We start from the raw sequence: 21922 nt of genomic DNA on the forward strand, positions 1-21922 counted from the left end.
GAATGATCGATCGGTAGGAAAACAGAGTGGGGAATTTTCCTGCAGACTTTTTGGGGGGATTTTCCCAGGGTCTCTGGTCTGCGGGATTTAAAATGATGCGTTTGGTGGTCCCTGAGGTCCAAAAGGTTGGCGAACCCCTGCTCCAAAGCACCAGAAGGCAGGACAAGAAACAATGGATGGGAACTAATCAAGGAGAAAACCAACCCAGAACCAAGGAGGAATTTCCTGAGAGAACAATTAATCAGTGGAATAACTTGCCTTCAGAAGTTGTGGGTGCTTCAACACTGGAGGTTTTTAAGAAGAGGCTGGACAACCATTTATCTGAAATGGTGACAGGGTTTCCTGCCTGAGCAGGTGGGTTGGATCCCCAAGCTCCCTTCCAACTGTTATTCTGGATATTGGGAGTCCTGGGTATTTATTTTCCCCATCCAGATGTTCTGCCCAGCCTCCTCCTTTCCTCTTTGCCTGGGCTTCTTCTTTTTTTTTTTGGTGGTGGTTTGCAGCAACCACTGGGGATCTACATTCTTTTCCGTGCACTGTGTAAGCCTTCAGCTTCCCCTCCTGCTTTGTTTTTTTCCACAGACTCTCCTGCTAAGTAGAGCCAAGCAACAACCGCTGTCAAAAGAAAACCGAACTAGAGCTGGGCAGCACAGAGCGAAGGAGACGGTTGGAGGTGCTTGAAGATGCAAGTCTTGACCCTCGGGAAGACTCCACGTGAAAGAATAAGCACCTGTGTTTTCTCAAGGGGGGATCGATGCTGCTCTCTCCTGGTGCTGCCTGCCCCATATTCGTCCTATTTGTGCAGCCCAGGAAGCCAACCTTAAGCCTCTATCTCAGCCCCTCCTTCCCCTGCTTTCTCTCCCTCTCTTCCTCCACCTTTCCTTTTCCCTTCTTGTTCATTCAGAACAGATGATGCTCCGGTCACATGGAGCCCATCTCCCTTCCTTCTCTTCCTTCCACCCCTTTAAATAGCTGTAATACACGGAGAATTCATTTGTACTCTACCAGATGGAGAGGGAAGTAGTAGCGGCAGCAGCTACTAAGGCTCAGGGAGGGAAATTTAACAGGCGTCTGAGAAGATCGAGAGGAAGCCGAACATTTCTAACTGAGAGAACAAGGCATGGTTAAGAAGAGGGGGCGTGCACAGAGGCTCTGCCTGTATCTTTTGTTACAGCGAGCAGGGAGAAAGAGGGAAGGCCAGGAAGAGGCTGGGATGGGAAGACCCCTACGCCTTTCTGGTGACCATGGCATGGGTCAGACCTTCACAGAATAAGTTGGACTTTAATTCTCCAGTGGTTTCACCAAGAGCTGCTCCCGGAGGGTCTCCTCCGTTACCTTCCTTGTCAGGTAAGTTGGCTTCTCCCACCCGCTTGTTTGGGGTTGATTTCATGTTTCTGGAGGTTGAGAAAAACAGGCGGTTCCAAGAAGAAGAGAAGGATGGTAGAAGATACCAAGGATCTTGCTTTCAGGTTGTCCACTTGTCAGAGGAGAACCTGGTCAGCCCCTTAAAAAGAAGAAAGAGAAGAACATCTAACTTCTGGCTGAGGGTGCTAGAGTCGGGGAGGGCAAGCGATGTGAAAAGTATCAGAAGTTATTCTGGATTTTGCCTTGGTGAAAGGATGGGGGTAAGTGAAGAAAGGGGCGGGCGGGGGTGTCAGTGGGTTTGAAATGCAGCTACTGTTTAATGAGAAATGTGCAACGTGTTAGGTGAGATGCAATTTTTGCACAATGGGAATCACACATATTCTGTTTTGTTTTAAGCCTGCAAGATGAGGTCAGTGTTGTAGATTCTGGACAAGGTGTAGGGATATGAATTTTCTATTCAAGTTTGACTCATTTTGAAAGGAAGTGGAAGGACCATGGCAATTTCTCTCTGGCCTAAAGAATGTTTTAATCTGAATATCCGAATTCAAACTGACATTCAAGAATGTTTTCCAAGTGTCTCTTTGACCCAGTGTTTCCACGTTGCTTTTGATCTCGCCTGAATGCTCTCACACTCACCGATGAAATTATAGTTAATTGCTTGTTTGAATTTCGCATTTGTTCCATGTTAACCTTTCTAATTGCCTCAAAACTGGCCCAATTTAAAAATATCAAGCATTACACAGACGTATGTGATTTGTTTGAATCCAAGTCCTCCTTAATTACATATAGGAGAATTTGATTTTTTTTTTTTTAAAGAAGGCATCTCCCAATCAAAGGAATTTAACCATTCCTAAACCCCACAAGTCTGTTCCCCATAACTTCCGTCTTGTGTGGGTATTTCTTCTGGTGAACATGCCTAGAAAAATAGATATATATATTTTAATATGCACAAGGGGAATTTTTTTAAAGAGGTCACATAACTATAGGAAGCATCAGCAGCCTCTAAATGCCTCTTTTGTGCTAAACAAACAAACCCTGCCTTGGAAGATCTAATGAGGCGTTACCCCAAGCGAGAAGATTGTTTTCCTCTCTTCAGTTGAGGATAGCCAGAATTCAAGGAATTTTATCTATGGTTGGGAAAAACTCATCATTTCTGTCATCATAAACTAGAATCTGATAATAAATATCTCAGGAGGAGAATTCCTTCCTTAAAAAAGAATCTTTTGGTGACTTGTACAGTAATATTTCTTTGTGAAATGCTGGTTTTATTAGGTTACCTGCATTTTGTTGTTATGGACAGTTCCATGCTATTTTGTTAGATACTGTGGCTTTATAAACACTAATAAGGGGTTTTATCATAGTCAGCTATCCAAAACCTTAGCCTAGGTCCATCTATTAAGTAGTGGAGCCCTGAAATTTAGGAAGTTTCAGCTCCAGCACATATAGAGGATACCAAATTATGGGCAATGGCTTTAGTCCTGGACAAGCATTGAAGCATGTTCATAGGTTCTGTCTTCTCCATTCTGGCCTTACCTGTCAAGAGTGATCAAAAAGACCTACACTTAAAGGAAGGCTGTGCTTGAGGCAGATGAAACATCTGTTGCTCCCGGATAGTCTTCTTCCAGCCCATGAGAAATAAAGGTAAAGATTCCCCTCGCACATATGTGCTACTTGTTTCTGGCTCTAGGGGGGCGGTGCTCATCTCTGTTACAAAGCCGAAGAGCCAGCGCTGTCTGAAGACGTCTCTGTGGTCATGTGGCTGGTGTGACTAAATGCCGAAGGCGCACGGAATGCTGTTCCCTTCCCACTAAAGTGGTCCCTATTTTTCTACTTGCATTTTTACATGCTTTTGAACTGCTAAGTTGGCAGAAGCTGGGACAAGTAACGGGAGCTCACTTCGTTACGCGGTGCTAGGGATTCGAACCGCTGAACTTGCTAACCTTTCTGATGGACAAGCTCAGCATCTTAGCCACTGAGCGACTGCATCCAGCCTATGATAGCAGCATGCGTATCATCAAGAAGGCCATCTTGGTAGCCAAATTCTAGGCCCGATTCTGTGGTACCAAAATGGCTCTGGGCACACAGATACTATTTCAGAGAGAGCTGCACACCCGAAGTTCAAAGAAGCAGGTGAATGGGTCAAGACCGTTGCAAGGGGAAGTTTTGCCTCAACATCCCACACAACCCATTGCATCATCTAAAACAGGGGAGTCAAACTTAAGATCTGGCCCATGGGGTGCTTAGATCTGACCTGTGGGCCACTGTGGGAACAGGGAAGGACCGATCCATGGTGCCTCTGCCAGTGAAAATGGAGCTCAGGAACACAGCCCTCCCGAGCTCTGTTTTCACTGGCAGAGTGTTGCAGGAGGCCATCATAGCCAAAAACAGAGCTTGGGAGCCCATTTTTACTGGTAGGGCACTTGGGCCATCACAGGCACCCTCAACATAAGTGACGTTGAAGTAGCCATGCCCATCCTGGCCACACCATCCTTATCCCGCGAGGTCAAACACAACCCTGATGCGACCCTCAGTGAAATCAACTTTGACACCCCTGATTGAAAGCATCAGCCTTGTGCATCTAAGATAGGTTTATCTCTTTCACTTATCAAGAAGGGATCTTCTTCAGCAGGGTGTCCACTGCAGCCCACATGTAGTGCTAGTTGGCTTTTTCACCAGCTGGACCAATCTATTGCTTTGAAGCCAGTGAGTTAATGGCCAAAGGCTGACCTAAATGTGGTGAAAATACACTTGATGGTTCCTACGCTTGCAGATCAGGAGGCAGAATTTAGATCCCACTCATTTTCAGTTGAAGAAATGAATTATTGCTTAGTCTGGGGAGGTGCTACTTAAATCCCATTGAAATTAATATCCTTTTTTATTGGGATAATCCAGTCCAGAAGAATCTTTCGGAGCACAGTTAAACTAGCCAAAAAGGATGGGAGATGTAAAAGGTCTCTTTTGAACTAAACATTCTGTGGAATTTGCAGCAGAGACAGCAAAAGATGTTGGCCAAAAGTGTGTGAGAGACAAGAAAGATCAGATTAAAGCAAAGGATCACTGTTTATTCAGAGTATTGTCAATACTGACATGGAGAAAAAGGGACTTATGACCAGTCCCTGCATTTATGCTGCAACATTCTTGTGGGCATGCAATTGTGATCCAAACGCTTGGAAATGGGTTCATATTGACCAGGGTTACACCATCCTGGAAACATGGAGTCATCATTTGTAGCCTTCCCAGCCAGTTTCCAACAAGCAAAGCCTAGGGAGAAACTGGCAGGGAATGTGATGTTTCGTTCAACGACTGCTCCGCTTAATGATACGTTTTCAGGTCTTAATTATGGGTCATAACTTGAAAACTACCTGTGTCACATTGCAGGGAAACCAGCATTTATCAGTTGGAGTCCTATTAAAAGAGGTGGGAGACTACCTGGCTGCTTTCATCAGTTCCACTCTTTGTGAGACCTGGGATTTCATTGTAAGCTGGCATTCATTTGTCTCTCTCCTCTTTCAGAAACTGCTACTACCAAGGTAACAAACCAAACAAAGAAAATCCCAACAAGCTCTAAAAGATGGACTTGAAGCAATTTCCATTAGCTTTTGTTCTGAACCAAGATTAAATTCTGAATAGAAACTATAATCCAATCAATCAGTTTATTACAGCCATAAGACCAGGTACCGTAAAATATCTAATAGGAGAACTATGGCATAAAAGGTTTATGCTGTCTAGTCATGTCTGACTCTAGGGGAGTGGCCCCCAACCTTTTGGGCACCAGGGACCAGTTCCACAGAGAGAGGTTCTTCCATGGATCTGAGGAGGCGAGGTTTTGTGTGCTTCCTGCATCTCATGGGTGGGGATTTGCTTGTTTGCATGCCCTAGTTTGTGGCATGCCACGAGCCAGGTGTTGGGGATCCCTGCTCTAAGGGACAGTGCTCACATCCATTTCCTAGTTGAGGGAGCCAACATTGTCTGAAGATGCTTCCATGGCCAACATGACTATATACTGAGGTGCACAGAACACTGTTTCCTTCCCACTAAAGTGGTACCTATTTATCTACTCGTATTTGCATGCTTTCAAACTGGTAGGTGTTCAGGAGCTGGAGTAAGTAACAGGAACTTGCCCTGTCGTGCAGCACTCAGGTCTCAAACCTGGGCTGTCAGCTTCCAGCTTACAACTTCCAGCTGACAAGCTCAGTGCCTTTAGCCGCTGAGCCATTGCACCCCAGAACTATGACATATATCCATATAACAGAAAAACAAGAGGTATAACTGCATAAAAACTATACTATAAGAAGGAATTAGTATCCAAACTTAATTTGTGGTATGGTGCATTGTACAAAAGGTAGCACAGAATTGGCAAATTAGAAATTATGCAGAGAAACTGGAAAGGTTCTTATATTCTGCTCTGTTGCATCCCATAATTGAGCACTCTTATTTTTATTAAATGGTGATATTTTATTCGCAGCAGCTAGGTACAAATTGTAATGACCAGCTGATGCTGGAACCAAGCAGATCCACGTATGTTTAGCATGCTGCAGGAATCCGGCTATCCTGAACCCTGTCTTGGGCTTGTCCACAAATGTGAAGTGATCCTCACCAACTCTATGTCATTGTGTTCACACAAAAACATGTGCCCATTCTTCCAAACAGTGTTGTTGTTGGCCACCCAAAGGCTGCCATCCTAGTTTTAGCCTGAGAAGAAACTATCAAACGAGATACGATTATGATCTTAAAACATCCACGAGTGCCTTCTTTAATGAGGATAAAAATCCAGCTCTGTTTTGTTCAGTGGTGAGATTCAAAAACTTTTTACTACAGGTTCTGTGGGCGTGGCTTGGTGGGCGTAGCAAGGGAAGGATACTGCAAAACACCCATTCCCTCTCCACCCCACTAACCTGCTTTCCAGCTCCGTTCTCCTGTGCAGGGCAACAAAAGGAGACCCAGCCGATCAGCTGGGACTCAGGAGGTGGAGAATAGATGGGGGTGGGGCCAGTCAGAGGTGGTGTTTGACGGTTCTCCGAACTACTAAAAATTTCCACTACCGATTCTCCAGAACTGCTCAGAACCTGCTGAATACCACCTCTAGTTCTGTTGCTCAAAAGGACAGAAATGCAGAGAATTTTTTTACACAATTTTCAAACAGCACGGGCAGTTTGGCAATAGAAGAGACTTCCACTGTACCAAAACCAGTCAGCAGTCTTTCATCGGATGTATGTAAGCAAAGCTGGACAGCCACGCGAGAGAGATGCTTTGATTATATTCCAGATCATCTTTAATTGTCCCTGAAATCCCTCCAACTCTAAAATTCCAGTCGATTTTATCTGGAAAGACCAACTGGTCAGAACAAATATGGCAGCTTTTCAACCCACTGCCAAAACGGGATAAATTTGCCAGCTTTTTTTTGCTTCTCAACTCTCAGTAGAGTATATTTAAAAGAAGTTCATTTATTATATGTGAAATAATTACCCTACAAAGTCTAATTAGTGCAAAATATATTTTTCTGAGGTGTTCAAAGAAGTAAGTTTTAGTTGTTCCATACACATTATAAAACTGATCCAGGTTACCATGGGCAGATAATCAGTTGATTTTTGTCCTGGCTGAATATTTTTTGGACTAAAGTTCTGCCCATTCTTAATATCATGTGATCCTGAATCTGCTATTCTTGTGTGGGGTTTTTTTTTAGACAGAAGAAAATCCACCGGATGTCAGCCTTGGAAGCCATTTTTACTTGGAAGCTTTGAGGCTGCCACATTCAGTGCCTGGGAATCTGGGAGGGGGGATTTCATAGAAAGATGGAAGATTAGACCCAGCAACATTCTTTCTCAGAAAGTCAAGGACATGTTACCCTGCACCTGGAGGGCAGTGACTGGAGGAAAGTCTACAGTGGGGATGACATTTGATTGGGCCATGTGATGGACTGATGGGTGCAGGAGTTGGATGTTTGCTTTTCTTTTGGGAAGGGAAAACCCAGAACTATCAAAATGGAACTTTGAGAAAATGCCTGTCTCAGAGTTTATTGGCCTGGAGTTTGTTAGTTGGAACACTAACACTGGAGAAAAGTGTACCATTTTTTCCTTGCCTAAAGTCTGACATCAGTTCTCCAAGTAAAGTTGAGAAAGTTTTGGATCCTTTGAGAACTGGTCAAACCATAATGGCCCAACATTCAACCTCCCTGCAAAACAGTCTCTTGGGTTTCTGCCCTGACCATGGTCTGCTGCCCATTATTTTTCATGCCAAGGATCTGCTGCTTGTCACACTAAGGGCTACATTTGGTTCTGGACTGTGGTGCTGGGAGAGACAGGCGCTCTTCAAGATAGGGGCAAGGTGTTGACAGACTCTAAATTTGATTCAATCCAAACTGAATCTTGTAAATGCGCTCCAGCTAGTATGATTATTCTCCATATATTTAATTACTTCCTCTCTTAAATTGCATTAATTTTTGCAATTCGGCAGCAGGTTTGAGACGGCCATTAAGTACGAAGAAAATAATTCATCCAGCTGAATCTTTGTCTGCTTATTATCATTGGGATCACATTTTTGTCAGTGGTCTAAATGCTGGAACTTTCTCTGCAACTGCACAGATGGACCAGTAGCAGCTCCATCTGGATTTAGCTCATTCACCTTGAATGAAATGTTGGGCCTTTTTAAAGGTCATTCCTAACCAACCCCCTTTGGAATGTGAGTAAGGAGGGTTGTGATAGGAGGAAAGCTGATAAAAACCCTCTCTGTGTACTTGATAAGAGGGAGAAAACTGGCCTTCCCATCTCCATTTTCAGCTACTGCCAATTTTGCAGTCCGTCCAAAAGGAACAAGTGACTTTGTGCATAAAAGTGATATAATTATTCTGTTGTTCTATTCTGTATTACAAAGGTAGGAGTGGCTCAGAAAAACAACAACTAACCTCTGTGGTTGATGAATTCTGCACGATAATAAACAGGCTCACAGATTGCCTGATATATTATAATCTTTTGGGGGGAAATCCCTTTTTTCCCCCTGTATTTCAGGGGGTGGGAAATCAGTCTATCATTTTGGCAATCAGGTTTTCCCAGGGGGAAAAAACAGAGAGAGAGAGAATATTTTTGAATTGGCTTCTACTAAACAAAGCTTGTTTACCGATTAATTAACTTGACAAATATCCTGCCTTCCCCTGAAGTGAGCTGCATAATAGATCACCACTAATAACCCAAGAAAAATACAAGTTGGCATTTTATAAACTTGGCACGATCACTTAAAATTCAGCTCTGTGCCTGTGTTCCCGAAGGAAGATCCATGGCATCATAAACTTGTGAACATCAGTCAGTTGATGTCTCTGTGTCACCGACTATGCTCAAACAAATCAAATCATATTATGGTTCACCGTGAAGGCCATGTGGATCTCCCCATTTCAACCTCATCTACTAAGTGGAGCTAAGGTAAAGATAAAGGTCCCCCTGGCACATACGTGGTAGTCATTTCTGGCTCTAGGGGGCAGTGCTCACCTCCATTACAAAGCAGAAGAGCCAGTGCTGTCTGAAGACGTCTCCGTGGTCATGTGGCCGGCATGACTAAACACTGAAGGCGCACAGAACGCTGTTACCTTCCCACCAAAGTGGTCCCTATTTTTCTACTTGCCTTTTTACATGCTTTTGAACTGCTAGGTTGGAGAAGCTGGGACAAGTAACGGGAGCTCACTCCATTATGCGGCACTGGGGTTTCAAACTGCCAAACTGTCAACCTTTCTGATCGACAAGCACAGCGTCTTAGCCACTGAGCCACGACGAGTTACCATTGTATTGTTCTGTATGTAAGGGAGCTTTCTCCTTGGTAATTGAGCACAGGCTTAAAGGACTTCATTTATAAGTGGGAAACCTTGATTTTGCAGAGGTTATGGAAGTAGAATTCTCAGCATTGTTCCCTACAGGTGATCCTTGACATAGGGCCAATATGTCAGCACAGAGTCACAAGTTCCATAACCACAAGTTACATTTATACTGTAGCTTCAAATGGATGTTAAGTGATCGATCATGAAGCAAGGACTGGCTTATTGGAGCCAAAAACATTCTGCTCTTCTATCTCAAAGGAAGTAGTCGGTGGTGATCAGATGGCATTTCTTAACCAGAAATGATAGGCTGACACAGGGCTTGTTAAAAAGAAATGAAATCTATGTCTTGCATGGCTCTTTTTCATACGTCTCTGTCTTCTATGTACTTGTATCCAATTTGTTTTATCTGGTATTGCTTCACACTTCAATTATTTTTATGTGAGAAATCAAAGCACATTACACACTCAGACATTAGGTTCAGTAATCAATAGCGCCTACGTCCAGCTCTTTAAGAGTTTGCAATCTCCTGTTCTTGTCTTCACAGCCGCCGAAGGGAGGCTAAGGAAGGAATGATCAGATTAAGTCTACTTAGGACTTTAATGACTTGGACAAGCGGAAAATTCAGGAGTTTAAAAGACTAAGCCAATATCCTATGTCTTGTATCACACTTCCTCTCATATTGAGGTAAGGAATATTTCTCTATATACTTTGCCTGGCATTACTCTCAGAGTCAGTTCAATTTTTCACTTCAAATCAGATTGGTAACTTATTTTACCGTGAAGAGTTTTCAAGGTTTTCTTTTTAACCCGAGCAAAATATGGTTGGAAAATTGCTGATCCTGTTTTCTGCAGGATCTGTACTATCCTTCCTTGATGTTGCAATTGGACTTCAGTTCTTGAGCAACACAGTGGCCCATAGTTGAAGACATCATATCTTACTCGGAAGGTTGAGAATTCAATCCTAGGCAGCGGCAGATGTTTCTCTATCAGGGAGCAAAGATAAAATATCTGCTGTAAACCCAGCATAGGTGTCAGGAAGGGCATCTGGTCAGTAAATGCTCAGTTCCATTCAGTCACCCTGACCCCACCCCAAAGCAAGGGATTACAGGGTGGTAAAAAGAAAAGAAAAAGGACTTTAGCTCTTGCTGGAAGCTGTGCAGTTGGCATCCGTCACAATTCAATGCAAGATTTTACAATTCTTGCAGTCCAGCTCATGATCAGCTTAAACTGAAGAGATGATAACACATTTGCTGGGCTTTTAAGGAAGCTGATGAAGCAGCCTGATAAAATGGCAGCTGGACAATACATTCCCTTCCTCAGTGTGTCTTCTCTTGATTTCTCCAGCAATTCTCCAACTCTATTTTGATGCTCTGTAATAGCAATATTGGGATGGTTACATAGCTCGGTTTTTAAAATAAGTAAAAAATAGTGACAAACAGCTCGAGTCTTTCGTCCTCCATTCTGGGCTCCTCCAAATAATTTGAAGTTCTACAAATTCCAGAATTCCCAGTAGCAATTTAACAGAATTCATTTTCTTGCCATAATTCCAAATGGGGGGAGGGAAAAGTTCATTTTTATCCCACTGAAAATAATGGTGCAGAAGAAATTCAGCTGCAAATATCTTACCAAATCTCTGCATTCTTTTGAAAATCTGGTTCTAAGAAAGCTAAGCATGAATAGAAAATTTCCTGGCTTTAGGTTTTGAAAGGAAAAGTTTCAATAAACTGAAGAAGTTGGGTTAAAACCAACGCTTGCTTTTCTTTTGGAGGCCCCGAGATTTATTTCTAGTTCTGACTTTGGTGAGATACACTGGTATCTGTTCATTCTCCTTGGTTCTTCTACCGTTTGACTTGGGTATTTATTTGTACTTTTCAAAAATAGATTTCTATAATTATATTACTTTATGTAGCTTAGTTATATTGCTTCATCTTGAATCCTAGCCATCGGTTTATAAGATCAAAGACAGAGAATTAAGAGAGTTGGTTAGGTTTTCCTAGGATTTGTGCTCTTTGTCTGTGTCTGGGTCTGTGTCTGTGTATATCCATGTGTCTCTCTCTCTGTGTGTGTAAAGTACATGGGGGCTGGTGAGTAGTTCTCCACAGGAGCTCCACTTTTGTCCAAAGATAAATGAAAGGTTTCATAACAGGATTTCTTTTTATCAGAAAAATAAAAGGATTCCATTAATAAGTGCAAAATCTCCTGTTTTTTTTTTTTCAAACACTGCTCGCTTACAGGAGGAGAAATGGACGGGAGTGGGGGGGAGAGTTAAACATTCATTTGCACCTATCTTGTGTATAAATAAGATAAGTTTGAAGAATGTATTCAGAAAAATAAAATAAAAGAAACAATCCAGGGACAGGAGAACGCATGAGAAAGAATTTCAAAATAACCCTATAGCAATAAAGCAGCATTCTTATAATCCTTGCTGTCTCTTTCTTGATTTGGCCTATCTCAAAGAACCGACATTAATTCTATTTAATTTCTTTTTTGCATTCTATTTTAACTGTTTACCAATTATTTTTATGGTTGTTTGCCTCTCAGAGCAGTGGCCCCCAACCTTTTGGGTATCAGGGACCGGTTCCGTGGAGAGAAGTTTTTCCATGGACCGGAGTGGGCGTGGCTTCATCTACTGCCTGTATCCCACGGATGGGGCTTCACTTGTTTTCATGGCACAATTTCTGGCATGCGGAGGCCCAGTGCCATCCACGGACTGAGGATTGGAGGCCCCTGTCTCCAATTTATATGGACAAATTGACTGGGTGGAAGGATGGATGGATGGTAGATGATAGCTAGATAGTAGACAGCTGGATAGCTAAAAAGCCTGAGCATATGCGGTTATGTGGTTAGATAGGACTTCCATTGGAACCACCAATGCTGCAAAGTGTCTATCCATGTACATCCCCATGGAGATAACTAGGAAGAATTTTCAAAGCCACCATTCAATCTTTGCAAAAAAATTCTGAGATACCTTTTGTTCTGGCTAATGCATTTTGCAAATTGCTTCTTTCAAATGTCTCGTGCAACTTTACTGAATAAATATGGGTAGGGTTTTTTGTGGGGGTGGGGGAAAGGGGGTAATTTTGACACTTCAGTTGGTAAAGTTAAGGAACCAAAACAGGGAGGTGGAGATTATTTTATGGATAAAGTGAATCATGGTGATGAAAATGTGCCCATGAAAATGTACTATAAATGCCCTAGAACACTCATCAAAAGATGTGGATCCACTTTGCCTGAACTGCTGTTTTGCAAATGTTTTGGATGTCAGTTCACATCATTATCAGCCCATGTGGCTTGCAGTCACAAATATCAAGAGACAAGTAGGCTGAGGAAAAGAATTCTGCTTATTTTGATAAGGTAGAGTTACTGTATAATGTTTTTTTCCTGTTCTGTAGCCCAACCATGGCCGGAGATTCAAGGATCTTCATGAATCAAGATATGGAAATTGGCGTCACCCCCAGAGAGCAAAAGAAGATTCCCAAACAAGCCCGGGATGATGTCCCAATTGCCACAGATCGAACGCGTCTTTTGGTAGCTGAAAACAAGAAACCACGCCAGAGGTACATGGAAAAAACGGGCAAGTGCAACGTTCATCATGGAAACGTCCAGGAAACCTACCGATATCTCAGTGATCTTTTTACCACTTTGGTGGATCTCAAGTGGCGCTTTAACCTGCTTGTGTTTACCATGGTTTACACCATCACTTGGTTGTTTTTTGGTTTCATTTGGTGGCTCATCGCCTACATCCGGGGAGATTTAGACCATGCGGAAGATGAAGACTGGATCCCTTGTGTTGACAACCTCAGTGGGTTTGTCTCTGCCTTTCTGTTTTCCATTGAGACAGAGACCACCATTGGTTATGGCCATAGGGTGATCACTGAGAAATGTCCTGAGGGCATCATATTGCTTTTGGTCCAAGCAATCCTGGGCTCCATAGTCAATGCTTTCATGGTGGGGTGCATGTTTGTGAAGATCAGTCAACCAAAGAAGAGGGCAGAGACTCTCATGTTCTCCTACAATGCTGTGATTTCAATCCGGGATGAGAAATTGTGTCTCATGTTTCGGGTTGGAGATCTAAGGAATTCCCACATTGTAGAAGCATCTATTCGAGCCAAGATGATTAAATCCAAACAGACCAAAGAAGGGGAATTCATCCCCTTGAACCAAACGGACATCAATGTGGGATTTGACACAGGGGATGACAGGCTGTTTTTGGTATCCCCACTCATCATTTCGCATGAAATCAATGAGAAGAGTCCCTTTTGGGAGATGTCACGTGCCCGGCTGGAGAAGGAAGAGTTTGAAATTGTCGTCATTTTAGAAGGGATGGTGGAAGCAACAGGTAAGAGCTTCAGATGGTGGGGGCTGGTTTTCCTAAAAGGTAAAGGTGAAGATTTCCCCTGTCCAGTGGTGTCCAACTCTAGGGGGCCAGTGCTCATCTCTGTTTCTTAGCTGTGGTAGCCAGCGCTGTCCAAAGACCCTTCTGTGGTCACATGGCCAGCATGACGATATGTGTGTTTCATGGAATGCTTTTTGATAATGGGGATGTCAAATGTTCAGATTCTGGAAGTTGGGAGTGTGAGGATTCTGACAAATCCACCCCCATTCAAATCATAAGTCTCTAGCCGCATCTCAGAGAAAAGAAAATTGTTTTATTGGAAGAGGCCATATTGGTGTTAGCTGGATGCAGCTGATACTAAAATACATCATTCATTTCCCCCTTGATCCTGGTCTTCCTCCCACTCCCTGGATGTGTATTCTCCAATGGGACACATCCATCCCCAAGAGTCATCAATCATTCTCCAGTAATTTTTTTGCACTCCAGGTGATTATCTAGGAATCACCTAGATAAGGAATGCACTGTTTCCCCCCCACTCCCTTTTTCTGGCAGCTAAAAAGACCAAAGGAGTATCTTTTTAGTTGACAGAGAGGCATCACAATAATGCATTAATAAACTAAAACACTATCTTTTTTTTTACCTTTATGGTCAATTATTGGCTTTGCAGAAGACAGAACCTACCCCTCACTGATCTCCAAAACTAAACAGGGTGGGCTTTGGTTAGTACCAGAGAATTTCCAGGCCTTGAGTTGGATGTGATCTGATTGGGTGTGATGTTGTTCCATAGATGACAGTTTTTATATATGGTTGTTTCTTTTAACTGCTGAAGCTGTTTAGAGTCATCTTGGAGTTAATGTATTGTAATGGAAACTTTAAAATCTGACAAAGCCTTTCTCTATTTCGATTCACAATCCAGGGGGATTATACTTTCTTAGGACTGATATCTTTTTGTAATGGCTCCACATTTTTTATCTATCTCTCCATGTCCTGTCTGTCTGTCTGTCTGTCTGCCTGCCTGCCTGCCTGCCTGCCTGCCTGCCTGCCTGCCTGCCTGCCTGCCTATCTATCTATCTATCTATCTATCTATCTATCTATCTATCTATCTATCTATCTATCTATCTATCTATCTATCTATCTATCTGCAATTGGCAGTTCAAATCTCACCAGGCTCAAGGTTTTCTCAGCCTTGCATCCTTCTGAGGTGGGTAAAATGAGGATCCAAATTGTTGGGGGCAATCTGCTGACTCTGTAAACGGCTTAGAGAGGACTGTAGAGCACTATAAAGCGGTATATAAGTCTAAGTGCTATTGCTATCTATCTATCTATCTATCTATCTATCTATCTATCTATCTATCTATCTATCTATCTACCTAGCTACCTATCATCTATCTAGGTATCTATCTATCTATCTATCGATCTATCTATCTAAATATCTAGCTAGCTAGCTACCTATCATCTATCTATCTATCTATCTATCTATCTATCTATCTATCTATCTATCTATCTATCTATCTATCTATCATGTTTCTAGACCACCCATCTCTCTCATTCTCCTGGCATTAAAGCCAAATCCAACCCAGCCACATGTCAACCAAAATGAAAAGAATAGTAATATTGTGAACTTTAGGCAGAATGCATGGCCAGATAATCTAATTCTACTTTATTGCAAAGCTACATTAGTAGAATCTTGCATGTCTGAAAGTACAATTCTCCCACTGTCCTTTTATAGCTCAAGAAACTGGGGAGGGTCCCTTTTGAGACCCTTGCCCCCACCATTATAGGTGAGGCTTTCCCTTACCTGACTATTCTCTAAGGAACACCTCATCATCCCATCTCTTAAAAGTCTTTTCCACCTACCATCACAAATATTGAGACAGTTACTCTTGTGATTAGCTGGTCTGCTATTTATACTTAATTCACTGGATCTTCCCCCTCAAAATTTCTTGTTTTCAGGCTTTTTCAAGGACAAGCTCTTGCAAACCAAAAACACTCCTGTATCATGCTCAATTCAATCAACCATGGCTTCAGCCAGTAATGGAAAGTACTTAATGGAATGGACATTATCATTTGAGCATCCTCATTTCCTCATTTTAGGGAACAGTAAACAGTTGTGGAGATATCTAACCTCGTTCTAGGTATTCATGATCCTAGACAGATAACTTATAATTTCATGCCAAGTAGGAATGTGTGAAGAACATTCTTTGTTGGCCATACATGCATTACTGAACTGAAATTTAATTTAATGAATTGGGCAGTCTACTGGTTGGTGAAGACCAACAATTTTTAGGATGAGCTAGAAGATACATCTATTTGTGAGTAATATAGAACCATCTCATGGTCATTATTTTAAACAGGATTCTAAATTAAATCAGCCATTTATTTAACAAAGGTGTTCATAACTCAGCCCTTCAGAATGATTATTTGTAACTCACGATTACTTTTTGGGGTGGGTCATAAAGAGGTTAATGCTATGTCCAAATCAATTACTTTAATTTCTTTGGAATTCTGGAATATTAATAAAACATTTGTCTGCTGATGACATTAATTGCAGATTGTATCTTTGACATTTGCTGGAATCAGCTTGAGCTGCCTGTCTTTGGTGATAAGTGATTAAACTATGGACTCCTCTTAGCAGTCCTGACAGCTGCTTCTCCTTTTATTTGGTGAAACTGTTTCAATCTTGGTTTACTTCTGAGTGATTTTTAAAACCTTCATTATCTGAAATCTTTGGATAATTCCATGTCCAGGAATACAGAAAAGGTCAACCAGTAGTAGGTTTAACTTGGAAATTATGTATTGTCTTGTTTCTAATGAACAATTCTCTAAAATGTTGTTCCAGAATGAATAATAGCCAAGGAAGCAAGGTTGATTGGGTGACTTCTTTTACATTCTTCTCTTGGTCATCAAGACTTAAACCATGATTGGATGTCAATATTTTGATTTTTGCAGAAGTCCACTCAGGACAGCTTTGAATGCAAACAATAGTCCTGTGGAAATACCCCCACCTACCATTATATCAGTATGTCAGAGTCAGAAAGAAAACAATCTTAAATTAATCTTGGCGGATGCATTTTCTAATTTTGCTGTTCAGAATCAGCTTTCTCAAACCTGCCCTTCATGCTTTTGAAGTGTAATTGGAAAGAAAGCTTTCCAGGCTATTTAAATGAATGTATAATCATAAGGTGAACTAAAGCTGAAGTCTTATATAATTTACCCAGGAGAAAAATCACATTGGATTCACTGGGATTTACCTTGGAGTGAAAATGGGTTTTTGCGCCATGTTGAGGATTCTTAAGTCACTTACCGGATCATTTTTGTGTGCCAATTACTCCCTCTAAGAACTTCACACATGCTGTCTATCCCTTGAAGATCATGTTAGTGAAATGCTGGATCTGAATGTCAGCAGGCAGATGATCTGCCAAATATCTGACCATCCAAAGAATACTTAGAGATTTCAGCGAAGGCAAATTTGCAAAGCTTTGTTGTGGAATATTTAAGTGGTCTCGAAATCTCTGTTCGTTTGGAATACGGACATCTTTTAACAAAGTCTGTGAATGTGTGTGTGTTGACATTTGATGACTTCACTTGTCTTCGTGGTTTTCTGTGAAATAGAAAAGCCCCTTGCTACAAAGAAGGGTGGTGAAAAAGACATTATACAGGTAGTCCTCTACTTCCAACAGTTGGTTTAGTGGTGGTTTAGTTGGTGACCATTGAAAGTTACAATGGCACTGAAAAAAGTGACATGATCATTTTTTGCACTTATATAACCGTTACAGTGTGCCCATAGTCGTGGGATCAACATTTGAATGCTTAGCAACTTGTTCATATTTATGACCGTCACTGTGTCCCAAAGTCACATGATCCCCTTTTGTGGACTTCTGACAAGCAAAGTCAATGGGGAGATTGCCAGATTCACTTAACAACCAGGTTAATAACTTATCATCTGTAGTGATTTGCTTGACAAGAAAGGTCACAAAATGGAACAAAACTCACTTAACAACAGAAATGTTGGGCTCGGTTATGATTCTGAAGTCGAGGACTACCTGTAAAAGCAAAACAACACACACGCACACACAAAGAGAGGCTGCGTGTGCCCTTTGTGTGCTCCCCTTTGTCTAGGTTATTTGTTCCAATTTGTCTGAGTTACATAATGAATGCATTGGCTGATTCAATTACAGAACATTAAAAAGTATAATTTGGGGCAGCTATTGTTTGCTGTTCTCCAAGCTTTCAGAACAGCCTCTGTTGACAATTGGCCACTCGTAGATTTATTGCTTTCAATTTTCAAATAATGGCCTTGGAACACAGACTTTTGGTAAGGGTTTTTAACTCCTTGGAGGGTTTCTTTGGATGGCAAAGGAAGGCAAACATTAATCGGTTTTATATTACAGCAAGGGCCCTACTATGGGTTTGCCTGTCTCTTGTCAGGTGCAAAGAATCAGGATCAAATGTTAGGTTACAGCTGAGCTAATTTATTGTTCTTGCCTATACACGAGAATCTAGTCAACTAACAGTGCTGAATTGACGCTAAATAAGAATTAACCGAATTCAAGAGAGGCTGGACACAGACTGCTTGTGGGAATGTAATGATTCTAGGCTGATTCCTCTCTTGCCTCCACCCCCAGCCTCTTTCTCTCCTTCACCTACACCTTTGATGTTATTATGTCAAGACTCATAGGCACCTCTCCCCATCCCCAATTCAGTCATGTCTGATCCTTGGTGACTGGACCCTGCAGTTTTCTTTGCAAGGATTTTCAGAAGTAGTTTGCCATTGACAAGAAGCAATAGATGGAAACTAACCAAGGAGAGAAGCAACCTAGCACTAAGGAGAAATTTCCCGACAGTGAGAACAATTAACCAGTGGAACAACTTGCCTCCAGAAATTGTGAATGCTCCAACACTGGAAGTTTTTAAGAAGTGGTGGGACAACCATTTCTTCTGAAGTGGTATAGGGTTTCCTGCCTAAGCAGAGGGTTGGATTAGAAAACCGCTAGGGTCCCTTCCAACTCTGTCATTCTATTCTAAGTTTGAGAAGCAGTGGTAAAATGTTTTGGTAGAAAAAAAGAAAGAAAGAAAGAAAGAAAGAAAGAAAGAAAGAAAGAAAGAAAGAAAGAAAGAAAGAAAGAAGGAAGGAGGGAGGGAGGGAGGGAGGGAGGGAGGGAGGAAGGAAGGAAGGAAGGAAGGAAGGAAGGAAGGAAGGAAGGAAGGAAGGAAGGAAGGAAGGAAGGAAGGAAAGAAAGAAAGGGAAATGCATATTATATTTTTCCATTGTAGTATCAGGGAAGGTTACTCTTTCACTAGATCTACTAAATCTCTGTTTTTTTTAAAATTTCTCTCATACAGGAATGACTTGCCAGGCTCGCAGTTCCTACATGGACACAGAAGTGCTTTGGGGTCATCGTTTCACCCCTGTCCTTACCTTAGAGAAGGACTTTTATGAGGTTGACTACAACAGTTTTCATAGTACCTATGAAACCAATACACCTTCTTGCTGTGCCAAAGAACTGGCTGAGTCTTTCAAGGAAGGACGGCTTCTCAGCCACCTATCTACCATGAACCTCCTGAATGGAGAGGAAACTGAGGAAGCAGAAGAGGAGAAAGAACAGCAGGAAGGGATGGAGAAAGATGACAACAGGAATGAAGGCCTAGAGGCAATTGAACTGAATGGAAACAATGGAACAGCAGGCGAGATGAAGGAGAGCCTGTTTTTAAAACATTGAGTCTTGAGAAGGATAGAAAATTCAGATTCCCTCACCACTGAGGAGGCAGAAGAAGACATGGGACAACCAGAGGATAATATTCTCACTCACATGGATATTATTGGATTGCGCTGTACCCCTCCATATAATCTGAGTTTCTCCAACTCCATTCTGGAGATTAACTATAAGGATTTTACTTACTGTTTTGAGAACACGTGAAAACTAACCAGCTTAAGGAGATGTAATGGCACTGTAGATGGTCACATATCTTGAAGCTCGTTGGCTTTTCTTTTTCTTGCAATGTGTCTCTTCTGCACATTTTTTAAAGGAGGTAGGGCGATTTGATGGAACAAATGTAGTTAGGAGAGTTTTTTTTCCCCTTCCTTGATTTATTGGAAATGCTAACTGATGAATAAAAAGAGGCAAAGGATAATGGGGGTCGGGAACAGGCCAAATTGGCCAAATTGTGTGTTGTATCTTTCTCTGTGATGGGATATAGATGTGATTAGTTATCTTTGAGGGTTCTGTCTACTGTGAATTCAGCTAAAATATGGAAGAATATCATTTAGTGGAGGAAAGGAACTCATTTTCTGAAGCGTTAGGAGTTTGGTTTGCCTGTTATGGTTTTTGTGAGAGTAGTTAAACAAGGACAATTCATATAGTAGCTTTAAATGAATAAGGAACTCAACTGGCTTTTGGATTATCTAAAGGACATTTTAAAGCAGGGTTGTTGTTGTTTTTTTTACTTCTTAGATTTATATCCTGCCTTAACCCCAGGTATTCAAGCTACCATCCACAATATGTCCTCCTTCAACAATGCCACAGACACTTTCACCTACCTTCTGAGTTGCCTTATGAGAAACAGAGATCGGTTCCAAACTCACAAAAATCACTGAAGCTGGACTTGAACCACAAAATGAAGGTTTAAATGTTCGCATGAAGTCTAGTCTATCGAGTCTAGTTTTCAAGGTTTATATTTTATTATATTAATTATAATGTCAACACGATTAAATATAATTAAGGTTAGGTTTATTCATCATATCTACAGTGCATTGGCTAGATTGTCACTGCATCCGTAAGAGGAAGAGGGCAGTTGTCTTAGGAAAGCATAAGGTTGATATAAGACCTTTCCCCAATTAATCAATTTATTTTTGTATAATCAGACCTTAGCCAATTATTGGCGGCCCGATAGGAAAGATCTGAAATGGTGGGAACTGTAAGACAAGAATAAAAAGGCGAAAGACCTGATCAGCAGCACACACATTGCACCATCTGTTTCTCAAATGCTGTTTAAAAAAATCTCCAACTGCATTGATGCACTTTCTTCCTTGCATTGTCAATAGTCCCATGTGGCACATGGTCCTTTTACTGCAAAGACTTTGAAGTGGGGAGAACTTCCTTGCAGTTTCTTTGTAAAAAATAATAAAGACTGAAGTGGACTTTGAACTTGTGTGTCTTAGCAAATTCGTCATACTGTCTGCAACATTCTTCTGGTGCCTCCTATGACATAGATTTTGTGGCCTTTTCTCAAATCCCAGTATTCACATTATTATCTAGAGGCATCTAGTATCATATTTCCTTTGAACAAAATGACACCATCATTTTCAAACAAGACAGAACCGTATGGATAGACACGGCTGCAGAGGTGGTATTCAGCAGGTTCTGACCAGTTCTGGAGACCCAGTAGCGGAAATTTTGAATAGTAGAACTGGAAAATACCACACCCTGCCTCCATCTCTTCTCTGCCTTCCGAGTCCCAGCTGATCGGCTGGGTCATCTTTGGTTGCCCTGCACAGGAGAAGGGAGCTGGAAAGCAGGTTAGTGGGGTGGGGAGGGAATGGGGATTTTGCAGTATCCTTCCCTTGCCACGCCCACCAAGTCACACCCACTAAGCCATGCCCACATAACCAGTAGTAAAAAAATTTTGAATTCCACCACTGTGCAGCTGGTAGTTTTAGGAATAAGAGGCCGAGAAAGCTGAATGAAATTTCACCCACTAAGAACTTTCTCACACCCTTTCTCACACCCTCAGCCAATGAGTTTCCAGAAAATTCACAATACATATTTTTATCCATGTTTTGATTCTGAATGTTACTGCTAAGTGTGCCATCAAGAATAAAGAGAAGCAGACTGTGTTCATCCAGATGCAGCTTGTATATTCACACATTTATTTCCCCTTTTTCTTCCCACCCTTCTGCTTCCACCTTGTCATACTGCCCTCGGTCTGCTCCAATCAAATTCCGTTGTTTTTCTCTTCCTTTGTTTGACATTCAACCCACACAAATGGAATCCAGAATCTGTCTGTAATCTTGAAGTGACAACAGATAGTCGGTGAAAGGGAATATTATTAAACGTTCTGTAAAAAATATCTCTGGCAGAATTGACTCTCATTTGTTCCTACACATTTTTTTTTTCCTCTTGCAAAGATTATTGCTTTGGAGCGGGCGGGGGGATATGACATGAAACCTGGCCATTATGATAAAGTATGGTCCTAGCATAGCATTAGTTACAGAAGCCCCAAGGTGCTTCCTGGTTGACAGGATAAGCCAGTGGCATCACTGTTGACCAGGGGATGCCCATCTGGGAATTCCTTTCAGATCCCTAGCAGGAGCTGGAGTGAGGAATGGGAGCTCAACCCTGCCCCATGGCAGCACTTGGGTCTCGAACGTGGGCTGCATGTCAGCCTAGCATCCTACCACATGAGCCACTGTAAGCCTCAGCA

At 41.8% G+C, this 21922-nt stretch overlaps 1 protein-coding gene across 2 annotated transcripts; it reads left to right on the top strand.

Annotated features, from left to right (window-relative positions):
• Positions 1 to 598: 598 nt before the first annotated feature.
• KCNJ5 (potassium inwardly rectifying channel subfamily J member 5) lies at positions 599 to 20879 on the top strand. Of its 2 annotated transcripts, XR_015744674.1 has the most exons (5): positions 599 to 1347; positions 9711 to 9850; positions 12558 to 13504; positions 16341 to 17160; positions 18845 to 18908. XR_015744674.1 is itself a non-coding variant. In XM_026708983.2 (4 exons), the coding sequence occupies exons 2-4, from the start codon at positions 9819 to 9821 to the stop codon at positions 19219 to 19221; spliced, it is 1356 nt and encodes a 451-aa protein (XP_026564768.1). In that variant the 5' UTR covers positions 601 to 1347; positions 9711 to 9818; the 3' UTR covers positions 19222 to 20879. The 2 variants fall into 2 exon arrangements, 1 of the variants encoding a protein (XP_026564768.1); XM_026708983.2 differs by lacking the exon at positions 16341 to 17160 and having other exon boundaries at positions 601 to 1347; positions 18845 to 20879.
• The last annotated feature ends 1043 nt before the right edge of the window (positions 20880 to 21922 follow it).

This window comes from Pseudonaja textilis, chromosome 9 (assembly GCF_049901715.1).
Source record: "Pseudonaja textilis isolate UNSWEBS1 chromosome 9, rPseTex1.2, whole genome shotgun sequence".
NCBI classification, from domain to species: Eukaryota; Metazoa; Chordata; class Lepidosauria; order Squamata; family Elapidae; genus Pseudonaja; species Pseudonaja textilis.